The sequence below is a fragment of the Onychostoma macrolepis genome, chromosome 02, assembly GCF_012432095.1.
Source record: "Onychostoma macrolepis isolate SWU-2019 chromosome 02, ASM1243209v1, whole genome shotgun sequence".
Classification (NCBI taxonomy): Eukaryota; Metazoa; Chordata; class Actinopteri; order Cypriniformes; family Cyprinidae; genus Onychostoma; species Onychostoma macrolepis.
The window spans coordinates 10,782,543-10,802,542 of record NC_081156.1 but is presented as its reverse complement, the minus strand read 5'-3'; the positions used below and the strand labels follow the sequence as shown (position 1 = coordinate 10,802,542).

The following is a 20,000-nucleotide window of genomic DNA, read 5'->3' as shown; positions in this document are numbered from 1 at the left end:
TCATTTAATATCCGAACATCATTGGTAATGTTACTGTTTTATTGATTATGCAAACAAAAAGTCATTCTATTTGTTGTTTGTTGATTTTTAAATATAAAACTTAGTGATTTATGTGTCGGTACTTTTTGAACATCTCCAGCACATTTGAACAACACCGTGATAATACTGATAACCGTGAACATTTTTGTCACTATAATCGTGATAAGAAATTTTCAATCGTTACATCTCTATTAGTGCACAGTACGGACTGCTGCTATGATTCTTCTTGGTCATCTAATGGATTGGGGTCTGAGAGTCGACCCAGTAACTGTGTCCTGATGCAGGTGCTCCACGGCTCAGAGACACACTGGTGAAAATAGAGGTGCTAATAATGAGTGTTTTAGGTGAATTATTGTGATGAACTACACGTGTGCTTCATCTGTGTGAAAATCAGCTAAGCACCGCTGACTCGACGTCACTGAGCAGTAATGAAGAACGATGAATAAAAGGCCGAGGCCTGCAGCATTTGAGACACAGAGACCTAATGCATGGCATTTATCAGTCCCACCAGGAACTCATGAGTTTCTTGTGATTTTTTTATCATACGATTCCTCAGCTTTTTTTTTTTGGGGCTATAATAATCTGACGAAATACACAGTTATTGTAACTGTGAAAGGTTTTGTGAGCTGGCTAACCTGCTTTTACAACTTCCCTCACAAAAATTAACCATAGCCTACGGTATTAAAATTAATTAAATACATTTATTATATAAAAAATAAATAAAAACAAAAAATGGTTACTATTGTCACGAATCCGGTCTATGAACTTCCATTCACTCACCACCAGAGGTCACTCGCTCACCACATTGACTCTCACACCATACACTGGACTGCATTTCCCATCATCCATTGCACATACACAGCTGAATGCTCTGGTCACACAGCTATCACACAATCACACACCCTATATAAACCATGGACTTCCGTTCACAGTTTGCAGAGTATTGTTCTGTGTGTAGCACTCTCCAAGTGTTAGCTGCCTTACCAAGCCATTCTGTGTTTCTGTTTAGCTCTGTGTTTAGTTCTGCATATATCCCTCTCCCAGCGATAGCTGCTTTACCGAGCCTTTCTGTGTTTGTTTAGTTCCTGTAGTGTCTAGCGTTTATCTCTCCCCCAGTGATAGCTACCCTACGGAGCCCGCTTAGTTGTCTTAGTCTTGCCTTGCCTGTTTCCTCGTGTTCTGATTTCTGCCGTTGTATCTTGGATTAACCCTTTGCCTGCTGTCTCGGACTCTGTTCGCCCCTGCCCGGATTATTGCTCGTGTACCTGGAATACCCCTCTCGTCTAGCCCTCTGGATATTGTTCGCCGATCGGAGACCACGTCCGTTCACTTGAGTACTCTTCTGCCTTGCCCTCTATATACCCGTTTGCCATTTGTGTGACCCTGCCTGTTATGACCATGTCTCTGACTAATAAAGCTTTGCAATTGGATTCGCACGCCTCACATCTCGTTGACCCCGTTACAACTATAATTAAACCCTAACCATGGATTTACTACACTAACCATAGTTAGCTAACCATTGCAGCGTGCGTTGTGTTGGTTTGTGTTGTGATCATTTGCACCACCTGCTGTCAAACTGATGAAGATGTTTTCTTAATTTGCTGGTGCTTTTTCTATTTGCATGTGTTGAGCTCTCTCGGCCGCCGTACATCATGCACAAAACTACATACAGCTGCTTTAATGACAGACGGCAGCAGGTTAATTAAGAACTAGTGCATGGATTCAATACGCTGATACACATCTAATATTCTAATTTACTACTCTAATCTGTTTACGTGAATACTCACCAACATGGGCATTTGACATAATTTTGTGTGTATTTTATCATTCTTTTTTTTTTTATTAGCCACTCATTGTGTTTAATAACTATTAACATCAGTCTTGTCCCAAGTTTATTTTGTCATTCAAGATTAAATGGCCAACTGAATAAATCGTCTCAGCTCCCGCTGTATATGCCACAGCTCCTAACATCAGTCACATGATTCAGACGTGCCAGCTTCATATAAGAAATAATGCACTCATGCTGAATTGTGAGTAATGCAGTCGTGTTTGTGTTGTATAGCGACGCACCTTATTACTGCACTGACGGACCGTGTTGATCAGCTCCTGAACCACCAGATCAATACACTTAATACACGGCTGCTTGATCTTCACGATCTGCTTCTTCACGATCGCCTCGAAGGCCATGTCTGGAGTGAACAGACCCGTCCTGCAGAAGAAACACAGCTACCTTCAGCGCTGATTTATAACACACACCTGACCAGAAAACGCACCGATCTGGGGCCTCGTTTATAAGCGCTGCGTACGCACAAAACCTGCCCTGAAGCAGGCGTACGCCACTTCCTACGCAACAGGTGGGATTTATAAAAACAAACTTGACGGGAAAATGTGCGCACCTGCACCCATGCGTACGAGCTCTTATTCCAGGAGTGAGAAAATTAATGAAAACAGAGTTTAAAATCGTTGTTTACTTCATGTCGATATACACATTTACATTAAATATTCCACTCTCATAATGGAAATAAGCATTGAAATTACATAAAGTCATTATGCAGAAGTTATAAGGCTATATGAATTTAGACATATTTGTAGTGGATGCGCTTGATCACTTTTCCTGAGGCATGCTATGTTTTAATGACAGCGAGGAGTGCTATAGGTGCACAATAATTCATCTTTAAAGAGTCAGACGATTGTATTTACACTGCAATAAATATAGCCCTGTTTCCACTAAAAATAGCCAGTGTAAAAGAATGAGATCAACTTTATTCTTTATAACTTTATTCTAAAATATTTATTTGATAACTGTTTTAAACAGTTTTGTTTTTATGAATATTTTGATATATTTATTCTAAAACATAACAAGGATATTGGATGACTGGATGGGAATATGCATGGAAATGATATGCAGATGAGGTTATGCATAACTAGGCGTTGTAAGCTCCATATATGGTGTTTTCTGGGAGTCGTCGGGGTGGAGATGCACGTACACAGTCTTCCCTGACTGGGGTTTATAAAGGGATTTTTGCGCAGGTTCCGGCGTACGCATGCTTTTATAAATCTGAAAACTTTTGTACGTATGCAAAATCGAGCTTTTGTGCCCATGTACACTTTTAGGATGAAATCTACAGAGTTTTATAAATGGGACCCCTGATCCTACAGTAATCGTGAGGAAAAAACGTCTGTTTGCGAACAACTGAAACAAACCTCACCTGATGCCATGGATGTTCTTGATGGCGTAGCTGATTTCCCGACGCATTTCTTTCTCGTCGCACTCCATCTGTCACAGAACACAGGTCAGGTTAGGCTGAAGCGGTAAGAACAGATCGCAGTCGCAGGGTTCGGCTGACTTGCCTTGACCAGCTCGAAAGGGAAGCGCTCGTGGAAGATGCGGTTGATCTTGGCTCCTCCGGACAGCTCCACAGTGTCCACCTGATCACCGGAGCCTTCGATGCGCTTCTCGAAGTCCACCGAGAACTGCTGCACCATCCTGCAGACGCACAGAAACTCTGTCCTGACCGACGCTTCGCTTCTGTTTTACACTCAATCTAGTGTGATGCATGACATAAAACCAGCTCTGATTTAGGCCTCTGCATCTGGACAGTGTATCTGAACAGCAACAGAGAGGTATGCATAGTAAATGTGAGGACTGAACTAATCAAAGTAATCGTAATCTTGCTGTTTTGATGAATTTCCTCACATATACTGTACATATGTGTGTGTGTGATTTGTTTGCTGTCTGAAGAGACTCCTGATGGACGTTGTTTGAATGTAATCTAAATTATGAATAAAACTCAATTTTGATACTGTTAAAGGGATAGTTCACCCAGAAATGGAAATGTGATGTTTATCTGCTTATCCCCGGGGCATCCAAGATGTAGGTGACTGTTCTACTGAAGAAATTTTTAACTCAAACCGTTGCAGTCTGTCAGTCATATAATGGCAGTCAATGGGACTCATGGCTTTGAGAGAAAAAAAAACATACACAAAGTTAAAAATCTTCGTTTGTGTTCTACTGAAGAAACCTACATCTTGGATGCCCTGGGGATAAGCAGATACACATCACATTTTCATTTTTGGGTGAACTATCCCTTTAAGTAAAGCTAATTGAAAGAAAAAAAACTGAGACGTGTTCCCTTGACTAACTGAGGACAGCTGAATTCAACCAAAGCATTATTTTGTTATGTGATTCAGACTGCAGTTGTTCAGCGATGATGATGCTGTGTTGTATGCTGTATGTGCATCTGGAACACGCAGTGAGATTTAACACAATCTGAACCTGAATGGGACAGACTCATGGCCAGATTTACTAACAGCAAACCTCTTCTGGCATCAGGATTCACTAAAGACACGCAGTGAAACATCAGCGATGAAAAGACGTGAACACAGTTATTTTTGTGGCTGATCTTATTGCATGCATTTGTTTCTCTTTCTTCAGTTTAGCTTCTCTTTCAGACACAGCATTAAAGGGGTCATCGGATGCCCATTTTGCACAAGTTGATATGATTCTTTAGGGTCTTAATTAAAAGTCTATAACCTACTTTGGTTAAAATTTCTCAATGATAGTGTAAAAAACACCTTTTTACCCTGTCAAAATCAGCTCTGCTTTCATCAAGCCATTCTTGTTGCTTTAAATGCTAATGAGCTCTGCTGACCCCGCCCCTCTCTTCCGTGGGGTGACGAGCAGACTGTAAACTTCAGCCGCGAAAGATTCATAAAAACCCTTATACGCACTTCTTCTGTAGATGAAGCTGGATCACGAATGATTCGCGCGAACATAGACGCATTTATACAGATCGGGATCAGCGCATTTCCTTCAAAACGAAAGTAACGTTAATACTCTGCGTCTTCAGCGGCTCAGATGTCGGGAGTAAATGACGGACAGCTCTCAGCTCACTCAGGGCGGGTCTAAGGTAAGACAGTCTTGTCAATCAACTATTGTGGGAGGGGCCACAGGAATCTCAGAACAGCCTGATTTGAGAAAGAGGATTTTAAAATTTTTATCATTATAGGATGGATGTGTACACACACTTCCAACACACATTTATGTTTGAATAACTTAAAAAGTGAATTTTGCATCCGATGAACCCCTTTAATGTGAGGAGAGGAGTTAAATCAATCATGATCAAGATGATTTTTCTACTTCTTACTGATAATTGTGCCATTATTTAAAGCCCAATGAAGCATGTCATTTAGCGTCTGTCTTGTTATTCGATCACACACCTGATTATCATCGGCTCTACGCTCATCGGTAGATTGTGTTGGTCATTACGTATATGTATTTAGTTTTTTTGCTTGATTCAGTGACCTTAAATCTTATTTTTTCTTATCAGATCACTGAATCAACCTAAATACATTCTAATCTATAACGAGTGAATGCCGTGCACTGATGGCTGGTTCTGGTTGTGAGTGACTGAACCGGTCTGGTGTTAGCGTGCACTGACTGCAGCAGGGCTTTGGTCTTGCGTGACGGGTCGTCGGGCCGGTAGTGCCGGTACTCCTCGGCCTCTCGGTCCAGCGACAGCAGCTGCGACTGCAGTTTACTGCGGAAGGCAGGCAGCGTGTCCCGGATGTGGTTGGTCAGTTGCTGTGAAAACACAGACGCAGCCGCTCCATTAAATGCATATGCAGTCATGAACGTCTCCAGGTCACCCGTGATGATTTGAATGGACGCGGTCACAGTACCTGATTGAGGACTTTCTGCAGGTGTGGGGTGCCCATGCTGTCCGCTATGTGTCTGTAGGCCGGATGGCTCAGAAAGAACTTCCTCTCTGCTGCCAGAGCAGCTTTGATGTCCTTCTTCCCGTCGATGTCTTTCTGACTGCGGTTGACCACCCCGATGTACCCTGTGTGATCAAATGATTCACTGCAAACACTGAAAAGGTTTTCTCTGTGATCTGCTTTACTGGGCGTTTAACGCGAGCTCAGCCGCACAACACTAGATATGCTTCATTCGATCATCATGCGCTGGACGCAGCAGCTATGCATCGACTGAGGCATGTTTGAAAAGAGCAACAGTGACTGACTCTAAAACCTCACGCTTACAGCACGTCTGGACCTGACTGAACTGGACAGTGAATAAAATGTAAGTGTTTGGGCAGAAATCACTCTGATTTAGTGAATTCACCCCAGAAAGAGACAAAGAGAGGCTGGAGTCTGCAGACAGTTTCAGTCTTTCAATATTTTGGAATATTAAAACTAGGGGCCCTATTTTAACGATCTAAGCGCATGGTCTAAAGCGCACGGCACAGGTGCACTTAGGCCATGTCCGAATCCACTTTTGCTAGTTTAACGACGGGAAAAATGGTCGGCGAGAGTCTCATCTCCCATTCCCTCTAAGAGCCAGCTGCGCTCGTGTCATGGCGGATCTACACGAGACTGAACACGTCTCCAGAGAGCAAACGGAGCTGAGGTAGCCTGATACATGCAATGACTGTCCATTATGACATGTAGGCATTTTTACATTTATGTAGCCTACACAATAATAATCTTTTACATTGTAATCCTTTCATTTTTAATATTTGGCATGTTTGTGTGCTGTTGCGTGTCCCTGTGTGTGTAATAAGCCAAGTGTATGCACGTTGTAGGTGCATTTACATTTACATTTAGTCATTTTGCAGACGCTTTTATCCAAAGCGACTTACAATTTGGGGAACACATGAAGCAATTCATCTTGAAGAGGCAATCCGACAAAGGAAGTGCCTAACATTCAAGATATGAGGGCAAAAAATTTAAAAATCACCCTCTTATATTTATATCATATGATACAGTTTAGCAAAAGTGCTCTGATCAACACGCATCGGTGATTCGTTACTGAATGAGTCAGATATCTGAACGAATCAGTTGAGTGAATGATTCAGTGACTCACTCATTAAGACACTGATCGGCCACCACCTTCTTTTAGTTTTATATTGAAAATATCATTTCATTTCTTTAAAATAATTTCAAATTTCAATATTCATAAAGAAAACTAAAACATTTATTTTCATTCTTTCTGCAATGCTGAACTGAAATATTTCTTTATAAAGCTATTCTTTCCTAAAGTCTATTAAATGCTTTTCTGATTTATCACAATAATGAGACAAAATTATCTTTTTGGAGGTAATTTGACATTGATGTGTGATTAATTTGTAACTCATCATCAGTGATGGGAATAACGGCGTTATAAATAAACGGCGTTACTAACGGCGTTATTTTTTTCAGTAACGAGTAATCAAACGAATTACTGTTTCCCCCGTTACAACGCCGTTACCGTTACTGACAATAAAATGCGACGTTACTATAATTTATTATAATATGGATGCGCAGTGTAGCTGTATTTGACGTGCTGTAAACTCTAGTGTGAAGCGCACAGCTCGCCGTCGCTTTGTCTCACGCACACATAGAAGGAGACAGAGCGAGAGACATGCAGAAGTGACGCGCTACATGTAAACGATATTCTTTGTTGTATTTTCTTGTCAAAATAACGGAGTTCCTTTGGAATTCTTCAGCTTTTAAGAACTGCCGGTTTCTCTGGTAGTGGGCGGAGCTAATGCGCAACGACAATCTCATTGGCTGGCGCTCACCTATTATCGTCCCTGTTTTGATTTCAGCAAATCAATTCGAGCGAAAGCAGACAACGTGATTAATATTCATGAACCCAGCAGCTCATTAATCCTTAGTGCGTGTTATATTGTTATTAGTAGTGGAATTCGTAGTAGTTTTGTTATCTTATCATTAGCCTATTATTTTTAGTTTCCCCCCCTTTTTTATAGAAACACTAAATAACAAACAATATCTTAAGCACCACACCAGTCCTAAGTTCAGTCAACATGACAAAAATGCATCCATACATGGTTATTCTAATTACTAAAGTTCTATCATACAATGCTAAATTATCATAATATCATATTATAATGCTTGACTGACTGATGCTAAGTGTCAGATACTTAAAAAAAACTGCCATTTTACAAACATAAGATATATATATATATACACACACACACACACACACACACTGTATATGATATAAAATAGTATATCAGATAATTAATATTAGTCTGGTGAACTAGCCAATAGTAAAAATTTACTAGCCAATGGCAATTCTATTGCCAAGGTGCCCATCGAGGGTTGATAATATTTACAATAATATATTGAATTTGACAGGTGTCTCTCACATTGTCCCACAGTAACACAGTAACATTAAAATAGTGTAGATTAGTGTACAATGTATTATAATGATAATTTATTCTATTTAGTGTCCATTTCCTTCATTTAACATATTTAATACTGGGGGCATCCAAGTTATTTGACATATTTGAATTTTTTTTTTTTTTAAAGTAACGCAATAGTTACTTTCCCTGGTAATTAGTTACTTTTATAATGATGTAACTCAGTTACTTAGTTACTATTTGTGAGAAGTAACTAGTAACTATAACGAATTACTTTTTTAAAGTAACGTGCCTAACACTGCTCATTAATCAGCACATCATGCAATTAAAAACAAATAAATACGTGACATCCCTAATTAAAACCAAACATCACTGGCATGAGAGCTGAAAGCATATAACTGGAAAGAGTCTGAAGTGAAAGGCGTTGACAGAAGCGATGGTTTCTCACCGCGGCGCAGAGGCAGGAGCTTGTTCTCCAAGACGTCTCGCGCGTCTGTTCCTTCATCCATCAGGTCTAGTTTAGTGATCACACCGATGGTCCTCTGGCCTGTAACAGAAACGCTTTTCAGTGAGAACTTTACACCAAACACCACCGCGAGAACCTACCGCTCGGCAGAAAGAGGGAGGGGTGGTACTCGAACCTCCCTCGTGTCTTACCACTAAACCACGGCTCCAAAAGCCACACAGAAAAATCTTATTCTCATGAGGAATTGGTGTGTAATTTTTTAAAGGGTTTAGAGCAGGACTAGAGTAAGATACACCAGCTCTGCTCTGAAGCGCTGAAGGTCAGCACCCAGTTGCATAAAGCACCTTAAGTTTTTCCCTTAAGTATGAGACTTAAGGTGTAATTTTCTCTTTCCTACGAGACTGGCTTAAGAGTGTTGCATATAATCCCTTAAACACTTCCCTTTGTTAATGCAGATAGCAGTGTAAGTTTTCACAGAAAACAATATAACATGGATAAGGAAAACAAAAAAGACAACCAAATATGAAAGAGAAGGACCAGACGAGACGGAAACTCAAGTTGATAATTCAGAAAAAATCATTTACTCACCCTCGGTTCAAACCCGTAAGACTTTTATTCATCTTTGGACAACAAATAAAGAGCTCTCATCATTTCTGTCTATGTAGAGGTTTTCAGAGACTAGTGTGAATAAATCTATATTTAAATGCAAAGAGACAAGATAGTCTAAGCATGAAGTTTTATTCGTATCCAAAACGACGTGAACATTAAAGTGCTGAACTCTCATGCAGCGTGTGTTTCATTCGTACTCGAAGCTGGAGGGTGCTCTCGCGCTGAAAGTCCAAACCAGATTCACAGAAATGTAAACACAAACACACGATTGCAACAATATATGTTTTATGTGTGTTTTCCAAGTCATCTCCATGTTGTATGTAGGAAAATACAGGAATAAAATATTATAGAATATAAATTTGTTCTCTCGCTTGAGCTAATTACAGTATGTGCTGTATGTAATTTGATCAATGTTTATATGTGAATAAATGCGTAAATTAAAATCTGTTTAACATATAAAGCAGCCGATCATGTCTTGTAGAAGACTTTTGTGTAACGCTTAAGGTTACATTTTCCACACCGTATGTTATACTTAGAAAAACAGTTAAGGGACTTTATGCAACACTCAATGGGTTTTAAGTGATACTTAAGAGAAATTCTAAGGGGTTATTATGTTTCATTTTGAGTGTTTAATCTTATCATTATACATTACTGACACTCTATCCTCCAATTTGATACTGTTAAGTGCTTTGACACAATCTGTATTGTAAAAGCGCTATATAAATAAAGGTGACTTGACTTGACTTTCACCCAAACAAACCCTTAAGTAACATTTAAAGGATATTTTATGCAATGCCCTTAAGTGTAAGGGAAACTTAAGGCTATCTTTAGGGAAAATTACACTTAAATTATGGATAATGAAAGGTTCATATTTTGGTTTCGGGAGTCCTCAACAACAGGTTGACATGCATGCAAGGTCAAAAAACACTTTCATTGTCTTATAATATGCATTTATTTTTACCTTATTTGCTCAATGACTCCCAAACAATTCGCTCAATGATTAATTTTTCCAAACCCCTCCTCTGCGTGACGCTAATCTGCAGTGATTGGTGGATTGGTCTCATCTCATCTCGCCTGTAACGCCTGATAAAGCAGTGTTTGTGAGGCAGTGCTGCTTTGTGTACAGCGTTGCTGGGGAAACCAGTATTTTTAATGCTCCAAAAGCGAACACAGTGGCAAAGAATGAATTTGCATTTTCATTCAGACCAACCTGAAAAGACCAACAAGTGGGCGGCAATATGCTAATGTTTCATGTTGAGGTCAATCTGAAACGGCTTGGGATTCGTTTTAAAAACGACTCGTTTCAATGATTCAGAGTCGACTCTTTCTTTTGAGAGACAATAACTTTATACACGGTGCACTTTCAGATTTAACACTTTGCAGGATGTTTTCATTCACTTAGAGCTGTTACACACTGCATGAAAGATCATCTCCAAAAACACATAATAGAGACACTGTAATGTGCTTTATGCAACCGGAGGTCAGGAGGTCAGCAGGTCACTCACCCTGAGGGTCGACGTCTTTGGCCAGTTTGAGCGCGTCAGAGTTGGCCAGGTCAGTGTTGGCAGGAGTGACGGCCAGGATCAGGCAGCTCTCGCGGCAGATGAACTGCATGATCATGTCTCGGATCTGATGCTCGATGTCGGCCGGCTGATCTCCGACAGGAACTTTAGTGATGCCCGGCAGGTCGATGAGGGTCAGATTCAGAACTGCACACAGCCAAGAGGACAGATGACATGTGAGCCAAGACATTCATGAAGGAAAATGAAAGAGAATAAAGATCACAGGCGGAGACAGAACCAACTCCAGGGTAAGGCTAAACGCAGCCTAATCATCGTGAAATCTAAATTTCCCCATTTACTATTTCATTTTCTCTTTCTTCGCGACAGCGGTAATAGATTTAGTTTAATTGTGCAAGCCCATGTTAATTTCAGACCCGTGGCCGGGGGCTTGAGCCTTACACTCGCTCCGCCTGTGATGAAGATCGAATGAATAACATTTGAACCTGTGATTTGCGCCATAACCTCATAACTAGTGGTCGACTGATATATTGGCAAGGCCGATATATCGGTTGATATTTGGCATTTTTCAAATATCGGTATCAGCAGATACGTTTTTTCTGTTTGGCCGATGCGTTCGAGGCGGGACTTTTATTTGACGGCACTGAGAACAGCAGCCCCTGAAAACACCGAGCCCATATTCTCTCTCTTGTTCGCTGTCGTCGTTTAACAGTTCTGTCTAATATGGATAATAGTCTGTCTAATAATCACATAGAATAAACATGTATACAAAAAATTATTATAATGATTGCTTTTATATTATTACTAATAGAAAGGCAAACATTACAATACTTTCTTGTTTGCTGTTAGCATTCAGCAAATACACATTTATATCATTTAAACAAATCTTTGAATGTCTAATTAACATTTAATTTCACAAACCTTGCAGACTTAGTCAGATCCAGCTGAGAGATCGTGTGAAGTGTGCATTTGTATATTGCCTGATCACGTGTTCTCTGCGTGTCTTGAACTCCCAGAATCCCTTGAGACTCAATGAAGCTTCCCTTCTATGTACTATTTCTAATCCATTCAAACTTATCTAATATTTCTTATCTATCTATCTATCTATCTAGCAACACTCTAAGCAACTAGCCAAACCAACCTAGCAACCAACCTGAGTACCCTAGCAACCACATAGCAACATCCTAGCAACCACCCCAAGTACCCTAGCAACACCCTAGCAACCAACCCAAGTATCATAGAAACTGCATAGCAACACCCTAGCAACCATCCAGAATACCTTAGCAATCGCATAGCAACCCCCTAGAAATTGAATGCGGACAGAAGGAGAGTTCAGCTTCACTGGAGACGCGCGATCGACAAATTATGTTTTATTAACAAAGTCCGGGAGGAGCACGTTCAGATAATTAACCTAATTAACAAGATAAGGGGGGGGGGTGCTCTGAGCCCTCCCCCTCGGACACTTTACTCTGTTTATTATATGTAAGTGTGAACTCGTGAAACTTTAAACTCGTGATTCCAAATTATGCTGCACTTTATGCATTTGCCCGCTGTCATATTCATGTCATTTTCACTGTGTGCTGTATGTAAAATGAGTGTTACTTTGGCTTTATTTGAGAAAATATGATTCCCAGTGCACACAAACTTCCCAGAATACTGAGTGCCCTGTTGGTTACAGTGTCTACTTCCTTTTTAATTATATTTTTATTAAATATTTATTTGCGAAAAATACTTTGTCATTTAAAGTATAAGTAGGTTTATTTTACACATGTTTACACATTTAATATCTTAAATATTAATTAAAATAAATAAAATAATATCTGCTTTATATCAGCCATCGGCCACCCTGCTTTCCAAGATATCGGCATCGGCTGTCAAAAAACCAATATCGGTCGACCACTACTCATAACCCCAGTAGACTTTCCAATGAATATAAATTGTGCTGCATTTTACATCTTGAAATGTGTGACCCTGTGGGCTGTTAAATCCAAAAATGCTTTACAAAGACATGGTTCAGGACTACATGTACATTCACCTGTACATGTACAAGGCTTTTTAAGAAACCGTCTAACAGGCCCCACCACAAGCAGTAAGATTTTGTTTAAAACATGCGAGGATCTGTGATGTGTCTTCCAGTACCGTGTGGGGAATTAACCCGCAGGTTGATGGGAACGGGGGAAATGCCCTTATTGGCCCCGGTGACGCGGTCGGTCTCAGCCTCGATCTCCTGACGGACCTCATCGAAATCGGTGAATTTCTTCCCTTTGCAGTGCAGGAACTCGGCCCACTCTGCAGATTCAAGACGACACGCGAATGTTAAGGCAGACAGAGACAGACCGACTGACTGGAAACCATCATAAGCAAAACGTAAAACATTTGAAGAAATGAGTTAATAAACTCCAAGATTAAATTAACAGAATTTCAGATATTGATTTTTCCTGAATGATAATTGCTAACTCAATCTGAGATGCACCTGTGTTTGCACTGATGAGCTGAAGAACCAGAGGTCTGCGAGTGACGATGCCGGATCCACGGGGCAGAAAATCCCTGGAAAACACACAGAGTCCATCTCACTGGACACGCTCAAATCAACAACACAGCACAGAAACACCACTCCTCGCTGGAGCGCATACGTGTGCTTCCCTGCCGTTCTGGAGATGTCTGTACAGTTATATTGCACCATTACAGTGAAGCGCCAGTTAATCAGACGCATCACAGCTGTTCCTGCTTGTCCGATTAACAAAACCGTGTCTAAATCTACTGCTACTGCTTTACAAGCATCATGAACATTTACTAGCTATGTTTCCATCCACATATTTTTATGCGCATTTTGGAGCATCACATAAAAAAAAAAAAACACTGGAAATGCCAAGATGCGCACAAATTATAAAAATGCACATAAAAAAAAACTTATGTGCACATTCGAGTAGGATAAACTTTTTATCCGATAAGAAAAAAAAGGGCATAAACTATGATGGAAACACATTTACTGAATAAATTCCTCCATGTGCATTCAAAAAAAAAGTTTGCGTGATGGGACGGGATAACCTGACTGACCAGCGGCCCGGTCTCGCTCACAGCGTCTGAGATGTTGTTTGGGTCGTTCTGAGAGTCGTCAGAGTATTTCTGTATAATTGTCTCACAAACAGCAGCATCCGCCTCCGAAGCACTGACTGCAGTTACTGTGTCTCGTCTGCTCGCTCCGAGACGCTAGTCATTTATCATATATGAAAATTATTATATTCAGCATCTTCTCCTAGGTTAGTGATATTTCGTGCCAGTTTATCAGGAAGTGATGATTTTGTTCTCGTTGACTCGTTGGATGGAAACGGTGCTTTATTCGCAAATGTTTTATGCGATGTTCCAGTTTTACACACAAGTTTAATTCGAATCGTTGGATTGAAACATAGCTAGTTTTCTAATATCTACTGTTGTCTGAATTTTGAGTTATGTCTCATCTAGTGATAAACTGGGATATCAGCCAGCATTTTCATATCATATTATTATTATAATAATTAAGTGCATATGCAAATCATCAACTGCTGCATATGAATGGCCAATTAACAGAAGTGAATACAAAATCTACTAACAACCTTGTCAAAGAATAATGAAAATTCTGATATTTCCAGTATTTTTTAATTGAATTGTGTTATAAATGCTTAATTTCAGTGATGCTGTGTATGTTTCAATCAGTACAGTGGATTGTTATGCATGATATCAGCTACTCGACTGGATATTGTGTCATATTGGTTGATGATAATACGAACATATTGCATTATACTATTGTATTGGGAAGCTTTGGAACAGCCTTCCTGGAAACGTTCAAGAGTCTCCAGCCGTTTGAGTAGAGACTGAAGATCTGTTCACAAGACATACAGTCAAACCAAAATTTATTCAGACACCTTCAACATTTCTCACTGTCACGGTGCACACAGCGGGGAGGAACGAGGAACACGGAGACGTAGAATACTCAAAATAAACAGTCTTTAATCCAACTCAACAGGGCAATACAAGACAGAGCTGAGACACACAGGAACACAAGGACCGTAACGAGTAGATCTGACCAAAAGGAACTACACAGCCAGGAACTAAATACACAGGATAAAACACACACAGCTGAACAGAATCATAATCAAACTAAACAAGGACAGGAAAAAGACCATATACGGACACACGACACAGGACTGACACTCACATTTTATCACAGTTTATTCGCAATAGTTTAGAAAATAGTTTAACTCTGAGTTCTTCTCATATTTTATTACTGAGTCAGAATAAACTGATCTTGATAAAGTCAGATAACTTTGATAGAAAGGTATGTAATGAATTCGGCTGAATAGCTGTCAGCTGTTAAATTTAAAAACACAATTAGATAAAACCAATTTAGCTCAACTAATTACCAATCAATGCTTCATTTTGTTCAGTCTGTGTGTAAAAAGATCACATTAGCAATTAAAGAAAAAACACTTAAACAAAACATGCTCAGGTTAAATTTCTGCTCCCAATTTTTCATCAGTTTTCCTGGTAGTCCACTGTATGAAGAATCTTTGGGTATAATATGTCACAGTTTACTTTATTTTGCTATCCTCACTTACATAAATGAGCTATAGTGTCCTGCACCCGCTAGTAAAAAAATACCAAAAATGATATCTGGTGTCTGAAATAATTATTGGTTTGACTGTACATCTGTACATCTAACATCTGTCTCAGTCTGGTCTGGTACAAACAGCATCACAGTTACTCACGATTATATTTAAGCTACAGAAATACAAACCACTCACACAAGCAGAACGTCAAGCTCAATCCATCTTCACCATCACACTCTTACAATGTAAACACTGTCTTACATATTGAATACATTAAATGATGTAATAAACACAAAATAGTTAGTAGAACGTTTGACTTTCCAGCTGAATCTCAAGGTGTTTCTCCATCTGGACCTAAATCTCTCATGATCGAGTTTTTCTCCTTGTCACAGTCGTCATGGTGTCGCTCACTCGAGGCATGAAGGAATATCTTCTCTTAAGTTGCTCTCAGACAATATGCACTGTGAAAAATGCTATATAAATATACCGTATATAACCTAACCCAACCCTCACTTCTCTGTCGACTGCGGTCTGACAGCCGATATCAGTGACTGCATTAGTTTGTCTGTATTAACAAACAATCACACGCTGCCTTAGTTTCCAGAGGCGTACCTCAGGGTTCATTTCTCGGACCGCTTCTATTCCTAAACTTAAAAATCCGTCTTGATTTTCTAAAATTAAACTTTGAAATCATGCTAGTTCAGCCCAAATCTCTAATATCTTCTCACTCAGATCTTTGCTGTGATGTTGACAGTATATTGGTTAGGCGTTATATTTGACTCCTCAATCTTTCTTTAATCACCGCATAAACCACATCATAACATTCTCGTTCTTTCAACTCTTCGTGTTCCTTCCTCCCGTAACTTTACAGATGCCAAAACAACTATCCATGCGTTCATAACCTGCCAGCTGGATGACTGTAACATCCTTCTAAAGATTTATAAAAACACAATTCAATAATATAGTCAAAATGTACAAATATATAATCTATTTCAGTGCAATCCTGTCTTCATATGATGCGAATTTGCAGGTCAAGAGTTTACATCAGCTCCAGTCTCACAGTCGCCTACAGCAAACAACCTAAAGTCCCAGGAACCGTTGTCCAAGCTTGGCATGGCATTTCACACTCTTAGAAAAAGGCACAAAGTCTAATTCACCCCTAAATGGTGAATATTAATACCTTAAAGATACACATTAGTACCTAAATGGTGCGTTCTTGTAACTTTATCTGCCCCAGTGACAGCTTTGTACCTTTTTTTCTGAGAATGCACAGAATTTTTAACAGAATTAGCCTAATTAATTTGTATTCAATGCACATTTGTATTCGAGCCCAAGTTTAGACCATCACCCGTGGGTGGAGGATCCGTCAGCCTCCTCAACATCTGCGTGAAATTTCATCCATTCATTCGCTCCAGATCCTTAACATGCATATTTATACTGTTATGCAAAGCTTTGCCACCTCATTTCTGTTTAACGTTGTGCATCCTTAGGGTCTTTAAGGGTACCATAATATTTTTGATATAATATAATTACCATTATTTAGCCATCACAGAATTTCTGTTAAAAACATAACAAACCGCCAGCTGTTAACTGTCCCGAGCTGATCTCAAGGATCGGGGCTGATCAAGTGTTTTTCTTTAACTGATCGTATCGGCTCTCCTCTCCCGATCCTTATGTTACGTCTGCGGTCACACCGGTGTCGTGCAGTAGGGGGCAAAAACCTCCATTAAAAGGAACAGAACAGAATTATATTATATACACATATATTACTTTTACTGTCTGCACAACTCTGTATACATTGGATTGATTTTGATAACTTTAGTGTATTTGAATTGTACACTAAACACTAGGAATATACAAGTATCGGACCGGGTCTCGGTATCGGCAGATACTCAATATTCAATGACTCGGATGGGTTTGGAGCACAAACAGACCTGATCGGGACATCCCCAAATAAAGCCATTTCCTGCAGTGTGTTTGGGGCCATACTGCATTATTTGGATTTAGTGGTTTTAACAAGCCATCAATATAGGCAACACATTACCAGCGACCAGTAGAGTTCCATTAAAACCAATGCAGTTCCCAATATAACCATTAAAAAAATGACAAATTCAGTGATAGTTCCTGTTGTTTCTCAGCAGGATCACCAATAGATTTTCTCATTGCATCAGTTACTGCTCTCTGCCCTGAATAACAGTTCAAGCTCAGTCAAAACTACTGCCTCGCACTGGGTACTCGTCTTATACTGTAGCACATCATATGTGTCCCTGCAGCACAGAAGCAGTCATAAGCAGCACAGGTATATTTGGAGCAAGCGCCAAAAATACATTGTATGGGTCAAAATTATCCATTTCTCTTTTATGCCAAAAATCATTAGGATATTAAGTAAAGATCATGTTCCATCAAGATATTTTGTAAATTTACTACCGTAAATATAACAAAACTTCATTTTTGATTAGTAATATGCATTGCTAAGAACTTCATTTGGACAACTTTAATTCGATTTTCTCAATATTTAGATTTTTTTGCACCCTCAGATTCCAGATTTTCAAATAGTTGTATCTCAGCCAAATATTGTCCAACAAACCATACATCAATGGAGAGATTATGCATTCAGATGAGGTATAAATCTCAATTGTACAAAATCATAATTTGACCGCTTGTAATGCCCTTCACTCACTTCCCCACGAAGTTCTCCAGCACCGAGCTCTTCCCGGCGCTCTGGCCGCCCACCACCGCGATCTGCGGCAGGTCCAGGTTACAGCTCTGCCCGATGGTGCTGAAGGCGTCCTGCAGCCGGTTGACCAGCGGGATCAGCTCCTCCATGCCCCGGTTCCCCATGATGGAGGTGATGGAGGTGATGGAGGTGATGCGGCAGTGTCTGGACTAGAGATAGAGAGGAGGAGGAGCGCGCATCTAGACGCGCATCAGCTGCGCGCACACACACACACACACACACACACACACACACAAACATTGCGCAATTGCTTTTACATCCGCAAACACTGATTGACAGAGCAACAGCATCTCCTCAGCATCACTCATTTCATCGGCATTATGTTACTGCACATTTATGTTTTTTAACATGCATCATAAGAGATGTAACGTTAGGCCTGTATCTGTTCGCACGGATGACAGAAGAGATGCAGATGCATTTATACGGAGAATTACATAAAGGCTGCAGATGCATTAATAAGGGATATATAACTGTATTGGTATGGATGGTGTAAGCATGTATCTGTATCTGTAAGAGATGTGAATGATCTGCTACGCCATGATCGCGCGGCCCATCGCCTCCATATAAACTGACATGATTCATACTCACCGTTACTCTGCTCCACCTGCGCCGCCTGAATCCGCACAAGCTATAATCCCGCTGCTGATGCTGCAGAAGCCCAGGCCACAGAGTCGTGTTATCGTCGGAATGAACACATCTGTATGTCACGATATTTCATCCTATACTCTTTCTCTCCAATGACAAATTAATCGCCCTGCAACGCAGCCGCACTAATTACGATGCAACGCTGTCGAGCAATTGGCGCAGGACGCGACCAATCAGAGACGGAGGTCCCGCGGCGCTGCACCAATCACACTGCGGAGAATACCGCTCGCTCATGATTATTAATGATCGGGCTGCGGTTGCGTGGAAAGTCTACTAGAGCTTTCGGTCACGATATCTAATTAATATTCACAAGTCAAGCCTTCGCGCTGATTGGTCAGCTGACGTGCGCTCGCTAACAAATGTCTTGCCTGTCAGCCAATCGGTTAGGACTACAGGATGAACGTGCCTTTACGCGATTAATATTCATGAGAGACTCCTCCTCCGTAACGCATCAAACCCGCCTCTTCTTCAGTGAAGCTGCTCGAAGCTGAAATCGACTGAACGAAGTAGCCACATACATATTATATATTATACATATTATATCCTTGCGCCTGTAAATCAGACTTCCACTAATAGCCAGAGAGCATTAGTCTAAGAAAACAGAGCTTACGAGACCAACAAACCCAATCAAACCCACCAATCACTGAAGGGCTGTATCTGATTCTGATCATATATATATATATATATATATATATATATATGAGTGGTTCTGGGAAGAGATTGATTGTAGGTCATTTCTCCTCATTACCAGCAGATGTCGCCGTGTATCCACGACAGAGGATCTCCTCTCAAAGATTAATGGATTCTAGTTTAATTTGCGAAACTTTCCTAAGAAACAAAATCATTGGTATTTCATTTGTCTGTTTAATGGCTGATTCTTGATTTGATTGTTAAATTTCTCATATAGTAACTGTAAATCACCCCTTTTTTGTTGTTGTTGTTGTAGTTTTTTACATTAGATCTGAGTGTCTTTTATTACAGGTACACATATGTAAACATAAATAAAAATTGAAAAAAATAAATTGAAAAAAAAAGAGAGAATAAACTGTATGTGCAGTTGTACTATATATAGATTAGAAAAGGAATAGAATAGGATGAGATACTAGGATGTAGGTGGTAACAAATAAGTATAAGGTTATTGCACAATGGGAGAAGATTGAAGTGTTCATAAGGTAGATCTGAGAAGGAGGTGGCTTGGATGCGAGGGGTCAGAGTGATTGTCCTCACTGGGAAGGGACAGATGTCCAGTCC

At 40.1% G+C, this 20,000-nt stretch overlaps 1 protein-coding gene across 5 annotated transcripts in view; it reads right to left on the bottom strand.

Annotated features, from left to right (window-relative positions):
• LOC131552000 (dynamin-3-like) overlaps nt 1-18,884 on the bottom strand; it is a 39,397-nt gene extending 20,513 nt beyond the window's left edge. For 4 of the 5 annotated variants that reach the window (XR_009273872.1, XR_009273873.1, XM_058795335.1 and 1 more), the window contains exons 1-11: nt 18,693-18,884; nt 18,048-18,298; nt 13,255-13,328; nt 12,921-13,070; nt 10,767-10,970; nt 8,635-8,733; nt 5,722-5,882; nt 5,481-5,623; nt 3,391-3,526; nt 3,249-3,316; nt 2,110-2,248 (exon numbers count right to left, since the gene is read on the bottom strand). Coding sequence is in view for 3 of the 5 variants with exons in the window: in XM_058795335.1 (XP_058651318.1) it covers nt 2,110-2,248; nt 3,249-3,316; nt 3,391-3,526; nt 5,481-5,623; nt 5,722-5,882; nt 8,635-8,733; nt 10,767-10,970; nt 12,921-13,070; nt 13,255-13,328; nt 18,048-18,208 (1,335 nt within the window). In the remaining 2 variants the exon portion in view is untranslated. The remainder of the gene's footprint in view (nt 1-2,109; nt 2,249-3,248; nt 3,317-3,390; nt 3,527-5,480; nt 5,624-5,721; nt 5,883-8,634; nt 8,734-10,766; nt 10,971-12,920; nt 13,071-13,254; nt 13,329-18,047; nt 18,299-18,692) is intronic. The other variant, XM_058795326.1, reaches the window with a different exon arrangement.
• Between the last annotated feature and the right edge of the window lie 1,116 nt (nt 18,885-20,000).